General features: G+C 38.5%; 1 protein-coding gene across 1 annotated transcript; it reads right to left on the minus strand.

Moving 5' to 3' along the window:
• Nucleotides 1-603: 603 nt before the first annotated feature.
• On the minus strand, nucleotides 604-19134 carry LOC121657072 (neuronal pentraxin receptor-like). Its single transcript, XM_042012441.1, has 6 exons — nucleotides 19027-19134; nucleotides 11477-12199; nucleotides 5967-6249; nucleotides 5279-5520; nucleotides 3711-3890; nucleotides 604-2579 (listed from the first exon to the last, which is right to left on the minus strand). Exons 1-6 carry the CDS (start codon nucleotides 19132-19134, stop codon nucleotides 2349-2351), a joined length of 1767 nt encoding a protein of 588 aa, XP_041868375.1. The 3' UTR covers nucleotides 604-2348.
• Nucleotides 19135-19446: the final 312 nt, after the last annotated feature.

Consider the following 19446-nt stretch of genomic DNA (forward strand, 5'->3'; position numbering starts at 1 on the left):
AGAATTCTTTAATTAGATTTGGCTAGTGGGGCAAAAGCTGGTCTAATTAAAAATTAACATATCAGAAAAAAATTAATATTCTGCAATTAGTATCAGTTTGCTCTGAAAATATAACCTTTTCACTCTTTATTTATTTATTAATTAATTATGACATTTTAATTGAAGGAATAAAAGAGACCCATAAACCTTCAAGAGACAACCACGAGTCAATGAGTGCAGGAGAGACTGTCGTCTTGCACTCATGCAAGTACCGTGACACTCTCTTTTGTGACACTTGTAAGAAACACACTGCAGTGGCAAGACATTAAACATACAAGATTACATCATGCAGAGGTGAAAACAATGTAACATCACTCATGGCAAGTATCTGATCTATCTTTTTCTCTTTTCCTTCCCCTTTCCTTTGTCTTTCATCATCTACTCCTGGCTGCCATCTACTACTTAATATTCACCCCACTTTCTCCAGCATTTTTCATCACCTTACCTTGACTCCAACTCTAAAAGCCGTCACAGCCCTTAATTAATTCTGTTCCGATCCTGTGTGAAGGGATTTCAGCTGCCCGGGTTTGACTTCATGCCTTTCATATTTATCTCTCTGCTCTGTGAGGCTGAGAACAACTGATTCAATTGAGTACAAATTGATTTTTCTTTTTAGAGAAAGTAAGCACTAAATCTTATTTTGTGCTTTTCTTATAAGACATTGTCTCCATTGATACTGACAGTTTCGATATAAATTCAACATGTTGCAAAATTTGTGCTTTGGTCATTGAATTTGCTATTGCTATTGACAAAGTTTTATATTCTTTATAAGGAATTTCACAACTGCAAAGCCACAGAAAACATAATAATCCAATAGCTATTGTAGATTTTAACCTGTGCTTCTACAGGCTGATTTGCACTGTGCATCGCAATCTATTATGATCTGTGCTAAATAACGTGATTTTAAAGACAATATGGTTATGTTTTCTTATAATTCACACCTTGAAGGTGACTTTTGCTTCTGTCTCGTCTGGGCCAAGAAATAATATGATAAGTTACATAACTTTTGTCACCTCCTGGCCATACATTAATTTTTATCGCACATGCATGGAAGTTGCAAGACAGTGTTTCCTAAAATTTTGAATAGTTTCTTTAAGTATTAAACTATGGCCTTTTACTAAGCTGTTCATTAATTCTGGTTAGATAACAACTAGTATTTACTTACTTGCTTTTTAGTCTCTATCTGGCAGAAGGTCGAGTTTATGGCCTACAGTCTCAAAATTTACCCTTGATACCTTCCGTTATATGCCTACTGGTTTGCTGACACAACTCTTGATGGACCCACATGGTACATTAGACAGCTTCTGTGCATGCAGTGATGAGGAGGGATGTTCTTTAGCCGAGAATGCAAATAACCTTCTAATACTCCCATGTTGCAATTTATCCAAATGAGCAAACTACCAATTTCTACTGCAGATAAGACGGTGACTGCCATTAGATAATGGCCTGTTCTTTAGCTGTCAGTCAGTGCGGTTAGCTCAGTACTGCATTTATCACAAAGTGGTCCCTTGTTATTTCGATAAAGGTGACCTTGATAGGCCGTCAAAATTCCACTTTGGTAATTCACTCAAGTAAAACAGAGATGGCTGACTGCTGCTTCAGCTGAGTGGCACCAGGGCTGTTGGTTAGATTGGTGCACTCTCTGTCGCTATAGCACTGCTTTGCACATACAGGCAGTTTCACCTCTGTCTCTGGTTCAATCCCATTTGCCTCTTATATTTCACAAAAAAATTATACTCAACAAAGGCACATCTTGAAACAGCATATTAGCATATTTAACCTTTTTATTCTGTAGCTAGAAGAAGGTTTGGCTTGTTATTTAAAATGTACAATAAATGCTTTTGTTGACAGTTGATTTTGGGGAAAGAGCAGAAGAAATAACTAATCATACTAATCATTAATCTAGTGTGTGTTGAACCTAGGAACACCTCATCAGATAGCTCTTTTGGTGTACGTACCTTGCAGCTCATCAAATTGAATCTATACCAGTAAAACAATTGCAATTATAAGTAAACCAACAAAATGATCAAACTCCATTGTATGGGGTATTCAGAGCAATGGAGGTTGATTAATTTAGCTGGCGACTGTATTGTGAAATTTTCCTGTGGACCTCCTTAATAGCATCAGTTGGATTGTTAGAAGTGTGATCAAGTAAATGAAAAGTCTTTACTCACAAAATGTTCTATTACTTTTTCTCTGCTTTCACACACATTACTCCATGCCTCATAGAGTTTTTGTTTTGAGCATCATAAATCAGTGTTAAAACTGGGCAGATGGAATCATTTCTCAACCCCCCTCCCCACCATCAGTCATTGGGAGCTCCTGCTGTGTTTACTACAAGGCTCGCCTGGATCTTTGGTTGCTCCACCATATGCCTCAACGCCATTCTCGGTCCAGGGGGCCACATTGCCCTGGGTTACTCTGCCGCATCGAGCCAAGGTGGCCACTTGGGTAGACGATAGGACTCTGTCCCAAAGACCCACCTGGGACAGTTCTCCAACCAGTGCCTGGGATGAGTCAAAACCTCCACTGAGGGAGTCCTGGAAAGGAATTAGACAACTATTAGAGGCTTAGATAATTAAAAATAGACCCATGTTTATCCTCATACACATACAAGCTCAGCTTCAACTGTTCAACTCTTGCCTCTGGCAAGAGGAATTTTGGGAAGACTTCAGATGCAGTAAAAAGGATAGGGTTTGAATGTAAGCCAACAATGCAAAGCAGCCATAAGGGAAAGGTTTTTCTGGCCCAGAATGATGATCCCCTTGACTATCCTCTTTCACAGCTTAACAACTTCACACCTGGGCCAATTACCTCAGAGCTTTGGCTTGCAAGACACTAGTAAAAGTAAACTAAGGCTATGTCCACATGACACTGAAGCCGGTTAAGGTGTGAAAACGGTGGTGAAAACTAGTAGAAAGGCTTCAACATCCACACGACACCGCTGTAGCACATACTACAGGCTGTGGGGGGGTGCTAAAGAGTAACACGCCAACGATAGAGCAAAACAACGCATGCGCAGATAAAGGCTCACTGCGTGTTGCAGGAATTTCACATCGGAGGCAAAGAAGAGAATATAGCTGAGGATTCACTGTGAAGCAAAAGAGAAACATTTGGTTGGACTTATAAAGAAGTTGAGCTTCTTCTTCAAAAAATGCTTGACTATAAATATAAAACTTGAGGAAGGGTTTATTGGGTGTGGCACGTATTCATCACATCCTCGAGTTGTGCGGCTTCGCTGTATGCACAGTACCTCAGACAGTAGAGGACTCAAACCTATCCACTTTGGTACCTGGCTTCAGACATGGTCTGTTTCATGGAGGCTAATCCCTGGCTTCGTGGGGATGAAAGGGTGGTTTGCTAAAATAATTTTGCGGTTTTGCTGCAATCCGGCGTCGTGGGGAAGGTCCCTAAATCTATCAATTCAGATTAATAATACTCATTGAAGTGTTTCTTTTCTGATTTCATTTACAACTCATAGAGGTCAATAAATGAACAGACTCACGACTGCAGTGTCATTGCTACCTTTGTTTACAGTCCAGAAGTCAGCATGAAGTTTCTTTTAGAGTAAACAAGTCAGGCTTTATCTCTAATCTTTCAAAACTTCATTTGTTCATTCAGCCTTAAAACAAAGCTAAAACAAAACAAGACAAAACATGTATTTTACTCACCTGCTCCTGTCCCAGTACGAGAACTCCTCCGGGTCTTATGTGATGTCCTGTAGCCAGTCCCTCTCCTTCACCCTTTAGCTTTCCCCCCTGATAGGCCTGCCACACTCCTCCCTTCTGAGTCCAGCTCACACAAATGTGTTGCCAACTTCCTCGGGAAAGATTCAGAGGCAACTGGGCCACCTAAAAGTTGGTTAGCAAAAATGTAGGCTGTTGTGAGTGCCACACATTTAATAATAAAGGATGTCATCAGGCAGCCAGAGGTGAAATTGGGTTAGCATCATGAAGATGAGCAGCATGGTGTGGCAGTATATTTCTTTTTTCTTTAGCATCTTTATTCCTCTATGAATCTTAACCACCCAAATTGGTTTATTATACAACATTTCCTCTGCCCTAAAGACATTTAGCTACTACAAGGATGCTAAACTTTTCCTCCAGCCATCTATTATCATAATGATTTCACTGAATAAAACCAAAAACCTCCTCACAGCTCCTCATAACCTTGTGATGCTGTCAAGGTGGTGCTTTAATCTTTCATTTAAACACATGAACAGGACTATTTAGCTTGTCTCATAAATTGATCTTTTCACTTTATGTGCTGTGCCTAATTTCATGCTAATTCACAGTCCTGTATTCTCTTTAAAAAACATTAGACATTCTAAATAAAGTTATAACCCAAGACGTTTTAAACATACCCGGCAATGAAAAATTATGAAAAGAAAAGAAAAAAGTTAACTTGCATATAAATGTACCAAAGGTTTTATTAGGGAAAACCTATTTCAACAGTCAAAAATGGATGAATATTTCAAAGAATGACTCACAAACCTTGACAAGATTCTCCTTTTGAAAATTAATTGCACTAAAGCAGTGGGCAAATTAGAACACAACAACAAGTAAGACACTTTGCATTTAGTCAATAATTTCTCACCTTTAATGCTACAAATTGGCATTGTAACATTGAAAAGCCTCATTAATTACCTTTACAATGAGGCGTGGCTTGTAAGGATCAGGCTTTTGTGGAATAAGCAACAAAGCTAAACATGTGGGTGGTGCCTCAAAAAATATGCCAAAATCCACAACCACCACAACCATGCTGGTTGACCTTCAACAACTCTTGGTTGAATAATGGGATGCCATCCCACAGCAAGATGTGACCAGACTGGTGACCAGAATAAGGGGGGAGGTACCAGGTTGTTGTGGCTGTGTATGGATCTTCCACATGCTACTGATCCCCTGACAATGTAAATTAAAATGTGTAGAAAGTGTAAAAATATTAGTTTTTTCCTTGTTACTGTGGGAGAGTGCAATCATCCAATTGAGCAAACAACTCAGAACAAGAGTGAACACCAACATGAGAGTATTGCAGAAAATTTTGGCACATTTTTGGGGATGATTTTACACATTTAGCTGTGTTGCTCATGCAGAAAAATTATCATTAGGTGACTAATCAGGCTTTCCAACTTGTACAATACAACATCTTCTGGCGTTATTAAAGGGGAGAAATACCAACCAAACACAATTTTCCTTATTTTTTGTGCTAATTTACTATAGATCCTACCACTGCAGACTACCTTGTCATTGAGGAGTAGCTCAGCAGGCGTATGCAAGCCTTGCAGAAGGACCAGTTCATTCGGCTGTTCAGGAACAGCATAAGACAGAGGGGTCCCAATGCCTCCCCCCGCAGGCCTCAACCACAAACAGGCAGTGAAAGCCCGCATCTTTGGAATGGAGTGTTTCACTAGAGCGAACATGTAGTTTGTCCGTGCTGGGAAGGACAATCTGTAGCCCTCTGGAAATGAGTGTCCCGCTATACCTTGAAAAATTAACATAAATGTGGAGTAAAGTGACAGAACAGAGAGAGATACCAGTGAAGTAATTTGCAGTTATTTGGCAAAAATAAAGATAAAGAAGTTTTTATATTTTTATTTCCCCCAAATCTTAGGTGGATTTTTCTATTAAGCAGAATGTGAATTTCTTAGTCTTTCTGATGTGTTCTTTTTTCCCCTTAAACATAATTTATTCATCATAAAGAAACCCTGTGGCTTGATCTAATTAAATGTAAATGAAAATGAAATCTCTGAAGTCATTTTCAAGCTAGATTATTTCCCATCATTAGCATCTTGTGTGATAATCCGTCCCTCAGTACCTCTACTGTCATTGTGCTCTTCTTTTTAATTACATCTTGCTACACACATAAGCATAAGCCCATAAACAAGCATACCTTCTGCATCTTTCATTTCTTTTGCTTTTATACTTTACCTTCCTCCAGGCCCGAGATGCGATGGTGTAGTTTATTGATGCCTTGGTCGATTTCCTGTCTGTGCTTCTCTGTTTCCAGCCTCAGGGCCTTTCTCTCTTTCTCCAGCAGCTCCACCTTTCTACCCAGCTCCCCCTCCAAGTCTTCAATCCTCCAAGGTCTGTCAGCACCAGCTCTGTGCCCAGGATCGGCTGACCTTTCTGGGCCGCCAGACATGTCGGCTTCCCATGGCATATCTGAGGTGTTGCTGTCTGTCCGGTTGTGTGGAAATGGGCCAATGTCTGACTGTAGAGGATTGAGAACAGTGGATGAAAACTGGATCTGAGTTTGGGCGATGGTTTTTATTCAGATCTTAACAACAGAGACTGAGTGGGCTGTCTTTATCAGTAAAGCAGATATTTTATATGTACAGCAAAGTCCAAAGACCCTATTAATAATTGATGTCTTTTTAGCATTACATTAAGGCTGGAGAAGGACAAACAAACAGATTGAGTTGTGGTTACACTGTGAGGTATTTTGTGTGTCTTTACCTTAAATTAATATACTTTGGAAATGAAGAAAACTTTTTATGGAAAGTCCTGGCACTCTGTGCATTTAATTGGATCTACAGTTAAAGCTCAACAAGATCAGGTTATTGGATTTTTTTTATATTGTTCCAGTATTCAAGGGGGTGATATGCCCACTTTCACCTTGTTAGTACTGGACTTTTCCAAGTGTAGCCATTATGTCACAGACCAAAACAATTGATAAGCAATTTTGCTGTCTGTAAGTTGGCACCACATCAAATTTATTTAACCTTTTTTCTGACAGAACACGAACACTGTTTTCTTTTATTAATCCAAAGATATGTAGTTTGGACTTTTCCATGTTGTTGTTTGAAAGTCTTTGTTTTTTACTGTCCTGTTCTTCTATCTGCTAGTTTCTTCTACTTTTAAAGCTTGGTAGGAACTGTGAAGCATGCATGAGGTCAGCTGAGCATGAGCATGCAAGATCGCTCATTTGTGGGTTTGCCTGACTTTGATTTTAGTTGGATTTAGCATATGTTAATGGAAAAAGGCCCAGTTTTGGTTGGACTCAATTTGATCTTTTTTCATACGTAATACGTGGCAGTACGGCTGCTAACAAAAAATAGTAAAACACAGAGCATGTTTAGATGCACAATTAAGTCGAACTATCCTGCACCTACCAAGTTATACCCTTATTAGGCTTTTTAATTACATAACTATCAATTTAATTACATAACTATTAGTCGGCTTAAGTATGTCCATTTCCTTTACATTAGATGATGATATGTCTCCTTTTAACTGTTTGTTCAGTGTTTTGATCCATAATTTAAGCGTTAAAGCATATTAGCTGGTTGATATGATGTAAACTGGGAAATTGGAAAACTTCAGACTTAATTTTTTTATTTACAAATTTATTACAATGCTGTCCCTTGCGATTATTCTTGTAGGTCTATTCTGTCCTACCATACTTATGTCCATTGAAACATAAACATGCAGGAATAATTTAATTACACACAACTAAATCTGGTGGTTGGTCCAACCTTTAGATTTAGGATGATTTCAGTCTGATTGGCATGTTTACATGTAGTGTAGTTTGAATAAAGTAAAAGTAAAGTAAAAAGAAACAAACTGAATTTTGTTCTCAGATTATGTAAACATACTGACGGTAAATACAAGGAAGCAGTCTCTAGTTTTCTCTAGTCTCGTGTTTTCGACAGTTGCCTTAATGCTGAACATAGTGGAGGATAGTGGCGGCTGTTTGCTTCCATGCATTTCTGTAAATGTTGAACTATTACCATAAATTTGCATTTAATCTGCATTATTGCATCTCACAGCTTACAACAGCTTAACATCTCGGTGGAGCATTACATCAGCAACACTGCCTGAAACTGACTCTATAGAGTTTTAGGTTCTGCATTACAAATGCTGTAAAAATATATGTAACATGTGCCTTTATCAGGCTATACACCTTGAAGTATTGCTGGTACAGAGAAAAAAAAAACAAAACAAAAAAGATTATTTGTCCAGTTCCTAATGAAGCTAAACCCCCTCATGTCTAAAGGGATATCTTTTTCAATTAAGTATGAATCATACAAAGCAAGAAAGCTGCCAAGAGAATAGTCACCAAGAAACTGCTAAGCTCAGCTGGATAGTAGTGAGGAAACATGCAACCCACAAAGGGAGAAACATGGGAAATACAGACTCTCCAAGTTTCTTAAAACTAATTGAGTCCATCATAATTATTGAGTTATTTATTTATGTTCATTTAAAATATAAAGAGATCACCAGATAATATGTCAAATAGTACACCTTCTTTACTCAACATATAGAGCTATGCCGTGTGCAGCAAACATACTCTAACAAAAATATTCTAACACTAAATGGGAAGCTATATCTTCTCACTGTGACAAACAGGGATGATATGCAGTCGGGTTTAACACTAAAAGTCCTGTTTTAAAGAGAGAATAGGACTGTTTAGCTAAAGACTCAGAGAGCAGGCTGATTGAATTTCCAATAAAATGATTGCAACATCTTTTTAATATTTGTGTTTCGCCTGCCTCTCTCCCTTTTCTGTCTCAACACTATAAAATTAATTAAAGGTTAAACACATTAGCTCTAATTATTAAACTGTCTTTTAAAAACGGAATTAAAACTTGCATTAAAATCCACCATAACCACCTAAAACCTTAATTTATTTAATAAATGCTGGATAATATCTGAAAAAATAACAAAAAGACTGGAATAACATTTTACAATTAAATTTAAAATAAATGAATAACAATGAATAAATAAATATAAATAATAAAAATATGAAATACATAAACAAGACTGAATGAAAGCAAGAAGATTAAATGGATTAGTTAGATTAGAACAATTAATAAAAGGCAAGAAGTGGCTTGTCACAAATTTGGAACAAGCTGTCAAGGGGTCAATCTGTATGTTATTTCAACAAAATGGATGTTCTTGTTTAGAAAAAAGAAATATTTTAATGGAAGTTATGCCTGCTGCCAATTCAGTCAGTTGTTTATTTCTAAGAAACAAAATTTAATAATAAACAAATAATTGCCTTTATTATATTCTATATTCCTATAGAAGAGCTATAAAGTCCAGAATATTAGAGCATCTAAGGCAGTCTCCCACCTGATAGTTAGATATGTTGAACCAATAATCAAATCATCACACTTTCTGGGCTACAAAAACACAATATGCTCCCGACTGCCTTTGTAAACCATAACATAGCAGCAGTCAAAGGTTTGGACACACTTTGTCATTAAATCTAGTGGGAGAGTGTGTCCAGACTGGTGGTGTATCTGTGTCTTACATTTCATGTAGGTTTTAGCATCCATAACAAATTACATTACATTTTTCAAGGCTCTGAAAGGGTTAGATGTCACAAAATGTTCATAAAGCTGTAGAACGGTGTTGATAGTGATGTTGTTGTATAGACTATTACTTTATATGGACTGTAATGTCTTGTCTAGGAACATTTTACTTTTCAACTTTCCTGTGAGCCACAATTAACCCATAAGAACCAGACGTGACATATTTGTTACATACAGTTTCTGAGACATTTTGCTTCAATTCATGGTATAAACTTTGCTCAAAATCCTGTTGAACACAATGTGATACTTGTCTTCTGTCCCCTAATAGATATCCATACACAGAAAACCACATTATAATATTTTTAATACACCACATGGTAATAAATGGTAGATAACCCCCCAAGAAAATGTTAATTTTTTTGTTACATTTTGTTAAAGGGTCAAATAAAGACCTTATATTAAAAAAATTGGACTTTCTTACTATTTTTTCATGGGTTGGGCCTTAATGGCATTAGATTATTGTTATATTTAGATAGAAAAATCATGATTAAAGTTGTTTGGGATAAAGAAACAAACAAGCAAAGAAACAAAAACGAAAATAATCAAAGACATGCTTTGTCTCAAATATTGATAAAAACATGGCTACATGGTCACATCAATGTAAACACACACCTATACATACATGTCATTTACCAAGTGTGTGTTTATTTTTATTATTACTGCATTTACTGTGTATGTGCAAACAAATAGAATAAATAACAGAATCTATGCAAAACATGCACACAGTGAAGATGACCCTCAATTTAAAAACAATTTTCTGGACATGGCAGGTAAGATGGTCACAAGGAATTCTGAGAGCCGAATAATGCAGCCTGAGGTTAGATGTAGGTAACTTAGCTATTTAATATGCAGATCCTCTGGAAAGAAAACCTAAAACGTGCATCCTGAAACACATTAATAAAAGAATTAGCTAAAGGAATTACTCCAATGCCATTATTTCTACTGTTTTTAAGTCTTCAAATGCAATATTTTCATTGTTCACAACTTGACATAAAGTTACTTGTAGCATTGAGAGCTGTCGGTGTACGATCAGCAAAACAGCTGCAGCCGGATGCATCCAAGAGGAAAACTGGGGAAATTTAACCCAACAAATAGTGGTGTCTTTTCATTTTGACTAGTACATAAATTCTGGAGTAAAAGCCCATTGTAAAACTGAATTAGGTCAAGTAGCTCCTGATCACACAAACCTGACTTACATCTGAATTGGATGGTAAAAGGAAAAAAAAAAGTGTAGAAAAGTGGAAGACAAAACAGAAACAAAACAAAAACAAACAGCATCCTGCCATTGTTGTGAGACCTGCAAAAACATCTCTTGTTTGATGCTGCTCAGGCGGTTTCTTAATTCCTAAAGTGTAATTTCGGATATCAGATGCCTGCATGTTGCAGTGGCATTACAGAAAAAAAACACCAAACAAAGAAAATGACCCAGACACATGTCCTATATAAAACTGAATGAACACCACAGAGGAACAAATTATCCACAACAACAAATGTAGGCACCTTATAAATTATGTATGGTATTTCTTTAGCCAAAAATGAGGTTATACATCATCTGACTCTGGTCAAGAAAAAATATTCACACTCTATTCTTTCCTCCTCCTCCTGGTACCTCTCTCTCACCTCCTTCTCTCTGCTCTCCCTGCCTCAGTCCTGGCATATGTATATATTTGTTCACTTTTTTGACGTTTCATTATGTTTTCTGGTATATGGGAACTGGCCTTTGCAAAGCTATCAATACATATTGGTAAAGAAATCATTGCTGAATGACTGAATGATTTGAATTGACATAAAAGTGGAACCAACTTTAAACCGACTGTCTTGACCAAGATACTGATTGACCATTATAAATAGCTCATATAAAGAGAGAGAGAGAGAGAGAGAGAGAGAGAGAGAGAGCGAGAGAGAGAAATTAAGACATTTGCTTGCCATGTCATGCCAAAAAACCCTAAAAATCGAATGAAAGGACAAACGGTGACAAACAGGTTATTTAGGTCTCCAGGCTCCCAATATAGCTCTAATAATGATCTTTATGATAAAACTGAACCCTTTTCAAGTATTACTGAGTTTTTTACAAAGCATGGATTTTGTGGTGGGCTAATTTGTTTTTTTTCACCCTTTACCTACCTCCAGTTTCTCTATGCGGTCTTTGAGCTGAGTGATAGCCTGCTCCAGTTCATCCACAGCTCTAACGGTGAGTAAATGCACACCGTCGGACATCGAGGCCGGGCTGTCCCGCACCATGATCCGCTCCAGGTGCATGTCTTCCATCGCGCCTTTGCCCCCTCGCAGCGCCGCAGCGCCGCTGCTTCTGCTGCTTAGTCCTTTCTCACACTCCGATAGTTTCCCCGTCAGCTCTCTGATGGTCCGCTGGTCGGTTAATATTTGATCCTTCTGCTGCAGAACCGTCTGCCGGAGTTCTTCCGCGGTGGTGCGGAGATAACCCCAATCTTCGCCCGCGTACAGCGACGGGTCATCCGCTTGTTGCTGAAAGTTTCTTGGGTTACACTCTCCAGTGGGGATCGGTGTGCAGATGAGCCGACTGACCGTCGGATCATGTCCAGTAAGTCCACTGACCCCATCCAGCCCGCTCAGCCCGATGTTGAAAGTAGGAGCTTCTGAATCAGGCGTTTCAGAACCATGGAGAGCGCCCAGCGATCCGGCTCGGGCCACGGAGCCCCCGGTCCCCGGGGTCTGCACTGCCGCGTCCGGATACAGCGAGTGGTTGTCGTTTGCGGGCTGCTGCTGTGCGGCAGCAGCCTTGGAGGATCCGGTGTGGACAGCCGCGATGATGCAGATAACCGCTCCGATGAAGGCCACCATCCCGGCGGCCAAGATAATAACAATGAACTTCAGGTTGGCGGCTTTTTAAATCGATTATTAGAAAAATCAAATAACTGGGTAACACTTTATATGTAAGAAACTAGAAGCTCCCAACACAGCAAAGCCGCAACCTTTTTTTCTCTGCGTTTGAATGACGGCCTGGAAAACCTTTCACTTTTCTTCCTCACTATGAGAAAATTGGTTGAGAAAATGAGAGTTCCGCAACATAACTGAGTGATCGTGGAATCAACACACACCATCACAGGCAAACGTGCCACACGTCCTCCCCTTCAATGCGCATGTCCCCGTATTCAGGCAAAATCCATCTTATTAATAGTGAGATGAAGCGAGGAGCGAGAAAGGGAGGGAAACAAAAAAAAAAAAAAAAAAAAAAAAATAAAAAATGCAGGACTGCTTCTTACAGCCTGATAGCCAACCCATTTTGCTCCGCGATTATATAAAGTGGAGTTAACTTGTTTTAACTGTAACCCTTGTTTTGTCTTCTTGCAAAGCAAAACGTAACATTTTATGCTGCAGCTGGAGCTATGAGGGCATTTTATTGGAGAAATGTGGAAATATTGATTTTATTTTTCCTAAAGATTAATTAAAACGCCATTTCAGAATCAGACATTTCCTGCATGCATAAAATCCACATTACATCAGGAAATGAGCTTTCCCTCCCCTGATTTAATATTTTCTAGCTGAGCTGCACATTACAGGGTACTGTAATGTGTAATGTGTGATAGCCATAAATCAGCGTCAAGGCTCCCTGTGGAACAGCTCTAAAGCAGAAGACATGAGAACGATAACTCTTGCAAGTGTGAGCATGTGTGAGTGTGTCAGTGCATGATAAATACCTGCTGCTTCTTAGAAGTTTAATCTGATGCTTGCCTGACCCAGTAAGTGTATGTTAAGTGTATGTTAATCAGTGTGATGATTAAAAAAAAGTGCGTTCTCATACATGTAACAAGTTGGATTGAAGCTGAAACTCATGAAAGTTGCAGGAGCTAAAGGCTTTAATGTAAGATGGGTGCAAAAACAAGGATGGAGCATCACAAAGCAGAAATAGCTCAAGATCTCAGGCTTCACTGCATCACAAGAATAGCCAAAGAGTAAAAATACTCCTATAAAGATGGGAACAAGAGACTGAGATAGAAAACAGACACATAAGAGACAATGATGTCTGAACTCACTGATTTGTATTTAACCTGTAAAGTAAACACACAACAATATATTTTGTTGTAATTATATATAAGGGTATTTGTGTTTGGTGGATTATATCTTTGTTCTAACAATTCTCAGCAATAAATCTTATACTGTTAGAAAAAAAACTTTTGATTTTTTTTAAATGGTGCCACATTTGTAAAGGGAATGCATGTGGAATTAGCAGAAGAGCTGAGTTGGTTTCGCCAATTAAAAACCTGCCACATATTCTCAATACCAAACAGTTTATTCAGCTATGGATATTATGATCTGTCAGTTTTTGGTTTAGGTTCTTGTAGTTTTGTCATGTTTTCGTTCTGATTTCCTTGCTTTATTGCATAGGTTTTCCCTTGTGTGTTCTGTTTTCCTTTCAGCTTTTGTTGTTATTTCACCTGGCTTAATTTTCTTCATTTACTCCACCTGTTCCATGTTAGTTTACCTCTGTATATATACCCCTTGGTTTCACTTATCACTGCCAGTTCTTTGTCATATCTGTTGTGTTTCCCCCATCTTTGTATTTTTAAGTCTAGTTCTCAGTATTAAAACCTTAACCTTTGCACTGCTCTACCTCCTGCCTCGTCAGCCTATATTTGGATCCTCACCTCCCGCGTACGGTAACAATTGACTCTTGTTCTGAGCTTCTGGTACCCCATGCACTTAAAGCATGAACCCTGCTGCAGCAGTCAGTTAGATAAAAGCGTGGAGGAGACACAGAATGTTATGCTGATAGCTGCACTGATAGAGCAACAGCTTGTAGTGAAGGCAGTGTGATGGTGTGGAGCTGCACCTCCCTCACTGGAAAAACAAGTCTTGTCATCATTGAAGGCAATCTCAGTACAGAGATATCACGATGACATCCTTCAGCCAGTGGCAATTGTATATCTCCACAGTGTAGGACTCCTCTGAGATGTCTGTGATAAAACCCACTGAGCTGGGTTTTAACCTCCAGAAGTTGGGTGTGGAGTGGGTGGCCTACATGCAGTCCTGACCTCAACCCTACTGATTACTTTTGGGATCAGCTTTGGCCTTTCATGACAGAGTGACCAACAAAACCACATGGGATACCACCCCACAGCACTATTAAGCTGGTCACCAGCATGAGTAGGTGCCAAGCTGTGTATGGTTCTTCCACAAGCTATGAAGGCCTCTCTTTGATAAATGAATAAATTATGAAATTACCAGTATCAGTTTTTCATTGGCACAATCCACGTATTTAACTCAGCTCATGTTACAAATACAATTTCTCTAAAAATGTGGCATCGTGTAAAAGAAAAATAAACAGGGTTTCCAATGGTTTATGATTTACTGTCAAGATGTGTTGTTACATCAGAGATACAATAAACTAAACACAAATATTCTTTTTGTAATTTATATTCCTAGTATGTTTTTGGCTTTTTGAAATAAATGAAGACAGGGTGGCTGTAGCTGAAGAGGAAGAGCAGCTGTCTAAAGTTCTTGTATGCCAAAGTGTCCTTGGGCAAGAAACTAAACCCCATGTTGCCTCCTGATGTATCTATTAGGGTGCAAACGTATGTGATTGTGAAAAGCATTTATTATAAATAACAACTGAAGTGCTATATCAGTGTGTGTGAGAATGTGACATGCAGTGTAAGTGTTTTGGGTGGTCAACATATTACTACATAAGCAGTATAAGTACAGTTCAACCAAAGTTTTTCGCATGAGAACTTTTCTTCTAAGATACTATTCTGTATTATGTCTGAATACAAATCCTTTTTCAGTTATGTCTTCTTATCTGCCTTATAAGACTACTGATGGAAATGAGCAATTTTGCTAACAACTGGCTTGTTTACATCATACACTTTTGTACTTATTCATTAACCTGCATTGTCCCAGTTAAATAAATAACTGTTGTTAAATAAATGATGTTTCCTGCAAGGATGGAAACAGTATGGGAAGGAAGACAACAGACGAGTCCCCCGGTTAAATGTTCTTGAAAAGAGACTTTAAAAAAAACAAAACAAAACAAAACAAAAACCAGAGCTTAACTAACATGAGAAAGTTCTCCTTATAAACATGAAACTACCGTCCAGGACAGATGGCAGCAGCAACGCAGAGTAGCAAGCTGAAAGGTGAGTGGCTTAAAGGCTGACTAATTAGGATATTTTCTGTAAAAATAATTTAAAATGTTCTCATTTTTTGAGAGGGATATAAGAAAGCTTCCCTAAAAAGAATCTGTCGCCTACATCAACAATGTCTTTGTCAAGTTTTTCTCCTTTAAAATAAGAGTTCCGTGCCGGAATAACTTCATTGCACTGTGTTGCTCTTTCCTATTTCCTGGTTCCTTATCCAATCATATGCGACTCCCCACGGTTGCCAAACAACAGCCAGTGTTTGGTATTTAATGTGGGCGAAAGAGCAGCAGCGTGCAGGTATGGAAGCTAGTAAAAGAAGCGGACCAGAAATAGTTTCAGAAAAACCTACAAAGCCTTGGCAACCTGCTAAACAAGCAAACAACCAAAAACAGAATAAAACGAGGATCAATATAAGAGAATCGTTTGAAAGGTGGAGAAGTCTGAGATGCTCTCCCTGTTTTTCTCTTTTGACTGCAGTTCTGATTTGAACACTAGGTGTCCATGCTACTTATTTTGCCTTTAAGACTGACAGATATCTAGCAATTTATTTTCTCGGTAAACGAAGGAGCCCTGAAAAGGCTGTTTGAATCCAGACAGAAAGCATCAGTCAAAACAGAAAATACAGAAATGAAAACAGAATCCTGAAAAAAGGCAGAGGGTGGGAAAAACTGGATAATTTCACACACAATTCTTTGTGAACGTGAGATTTAGAGTTTATGCCTCTTCAATACCAGCGATAAACTAAAGACCCAGATTTATAAGGAGGATGCCATGAGTGCAGTCATAGGTGAGCAGAATGATCAATCAGGTGTGATTGGGGAGCCATGCCCATGGGAATGCGGCAGTAGGAGGAGGAGGGAGGAAGAAAAAAAAAGTAATAATAAATAAAAAAAAAAAGAAACTAACAAAAACCACAGGAAAATCCATAGATCCCAACACAAATGTTGATGTGCATTCACCATGCTGCAATGAGCCTGTCAAAGTTTGGATCTGAATACTTCCTCCTGCATTGATCTCTAATCAATATTTAATGGAGTGTGTTACACTTAACACTCAGAAATTAATTGAGGAGAGGAGAAAGAAAAATACACAAAAAGAGATTAAAAGACAATGGATGTTATGTGTATACTGTTGTAATGTAGGTGTATATGTTTAATTTTCCAGTCATGCATCACGTTGGTTTATGATGCCATCTACTGTACAAATCTCTTCTCTTCCATTAGGGTTTACACTCACTCACAGTGTGAATAAACAACTGAGGAAGCAAATGTTTTTTGGTGCACTGCTCCGGTTTCTTCCCTGGATTCTCCATATGAAACACAACACTATCAGCCCTCACACATGTATGCATTTAACATTTAACATAGGAGAAGATCACCATGCATTCAGCACATTTCTACAGCAAGTTCACTGATGTGTTAGAGAAGAAAAACTCCTCCAGTCTTCAGAGCTGTAGGATCAGAGCAGCACATGGCAGTATGTTTTTTCTGCTTGGCAACACGAAGGTCGGGCACTAGGAGTTAGAAGGTAAAGTTTGATGTACAGAAAGAAGTCAATATCTTTCCTGCCCTTCATCTGATGTTTCGATCAAATAGGCCAAACAACACACTTTGTCTCTGTGTGAAACAGACAAAGATTTTTTTTTCTATTTCCTCAGACTTTGGAAACTGTCCTTGCTTCAACTGACATAGCACATAGTGCCTATATTTCTGATGATAGTAATTCAACTTTACTCTTGTTTGCATTATAGTTTATAACTTCCAAAATGGTACAAATGTAAGGGTTATGTTTTTTAAACATATTTTTCAAATAAGAATTAAGCAATCATCTCTTTATTAAAGGGTTTAAAAATATAAGCAAACTCTGAATCCATGTTACTTCAAGATTGTACTATTGCAGCTCCATATGGTCTTACTGTCCCATAAAATTATTAAAAAAAACTTTCAGGTGATCCAAAATACTGCAGCTTAGCTGTGAGGACACTTAGCTGGGCAGATCACATTCCTCTAATTTTATCTTATTTTACTTGCTAACTCTACATAATAATAATAATAATAATAATAATAATAATAATAATAATAATAAAGAAACTGTAGTTTTACTTCAGGTTCCTAGAGTTTCTAAATGTTTAATGGGAAGTGGAGCCCAAGTTATCCAGCCTCACTCTTATGGAATGAGCTCCCAGTTTGGATAAGAGGGGTAGATACCCTATCTACCACTAAAATTAGGTTTAAAACTCTCCTTTTTATTTATGTTTTTTTTTCCCCATCCCTTTATAAATCTAGGCTGTTGTGGGATCTCCCATCATGCACCCTGCTCTCTTTCTCTTGATTTTCCATGCATATGTCCCTAATGCTGTCATTAACTTTTTTCCTTTTCTTTCTATTTTAGTAAGTATCACTAGACTGGTGTTGTGATATTTGTTTTGTTTTCATCCATTACTCTCAAGCAGATTGCCAGCACATGACTAATATTTTGTTGGTTTCCTCAGCTACTTAGCAACATTTTATGAACTATTATATGAATACAGTTGTATGTGATGGAATGGCGACATGTCCAGGGTGTACCTTATCTTTCATCTGATGGTAGTTGAGTTGCTTTTTGCCTAGGTAGTGTATTTTTTAAAACATGTTAGTCTTAAAAAAATTACAGATCCATATTGACAGCGGGGCTATTCATCTCTGGCCCTCGAAGGTTACTGTCCTGCAGGTTTCAGATGTTTGCTTCAACACACCTGTCTCAAATAAATGGGTTATTGCACAGAACTTGACAGCAAGCTGTTGGATGCATTTAAATTGAATCAGGTATGATGGAACAGAGAAGCATCTAAATTCTGCAGGACAGTGGCCCTCAAGGGTCAGAGTTGAATGGCCCTGCTGTAAACCATCAATCTTGGCTAATTGAAAAATTTTAAGTTTGTCCCATATAAGTGTAGCGACTATCTGGTCTTATCATTTTAGTCGCTCTGGGTGTGGGCGATCCTGGTCATAACGCGCTTCATTAAACCAATGTCCAGACTGCAAAGCAAGTTTGGGGTGTGTTCCCATTTATTGAAGGAATAAGACACATGGATAAATGAATATCTAAAGTCCAGGATGGCGGTCTACGGCAACAGGATGGATGGATGGTGTTGAGGTTATGACAGGTATGGAGGTATGGTGGAAGCCGCATGGAAAAGCATTTGAGGAGTGGAAAAACATTAAGGAGCGGTAAAACTTTAAGGAGCAGAGAAGCAATGCAAGCGGAAAACTATTACCGATAAAAACCGTGTGACCTCCCGTCACCGAAGCACCCCGTGCACTGTCACCTGCACGCCTATATGCATTTCCCCTCAACATCGCCACCAATGTTAAGAGGAATATAGGTCACCTGTGCCATTCCCCTGAACCAAACAATGAATAGAAATAATGGCTCCTACAAGAGAATTTCTGTTTTTCTTATCATTAACTGATCTCATAAAGACATTAAACTAGCACTGAGTTGTTCTCATTCATGCATTCAACCACACACCCATGGGATCCTTGGGTTGCAGAGGCAACCGGTGTAAGAGCAACATACATCCTTCTTCCCAGTAACACTCTCCAGCTCTTTTTCTGGAGGGTTGATAACCGTCTCCAGTGGGGTGGGGTTCCTAGTTTCTCTGATGTGGCTCTGATGTTGCTCCATCCAGGACTCGCTTTGTTTGACCTCTCCCCTGAGACCTATCTATCTTGGGAGACCCTGAGCTCTCAGGATCACAAGGGTACTCAGATCCAACCACCATGTTAAAGGGGTGATTTCAAGGTCATGAAGAGCTTCCATTAACAACTATTTCATGTGTGGCCAGTGCAGAACACTATTTTCCTAAATGAATAAAAATAGTAAATAAATCACATTTTATTACATGTCCAAAAGGTAAAAAGACCAACATGGTTCAAGAACTGCAATAGGTTCATACGATTGTTTTTTGTTTCTTTGTTTGTTGATTTCTTATCACAG

Source organism: Melanotaenia boesemani, chromosome 2 (genome assembly GCF_017639745.1).
Source record: "Melanotaenia boesemani isolate fMelBoe1 chromosome 2, fMelBoe1.pri, whole genome shotgun sequence".
Classification (NCBI taxonomy): Eukaryota; Metazoa; Chordata; class Actinopteri; order Atheriniformes; family Melanotaeniidae; genus Melanotaenia; species Melanotaenia boesemani.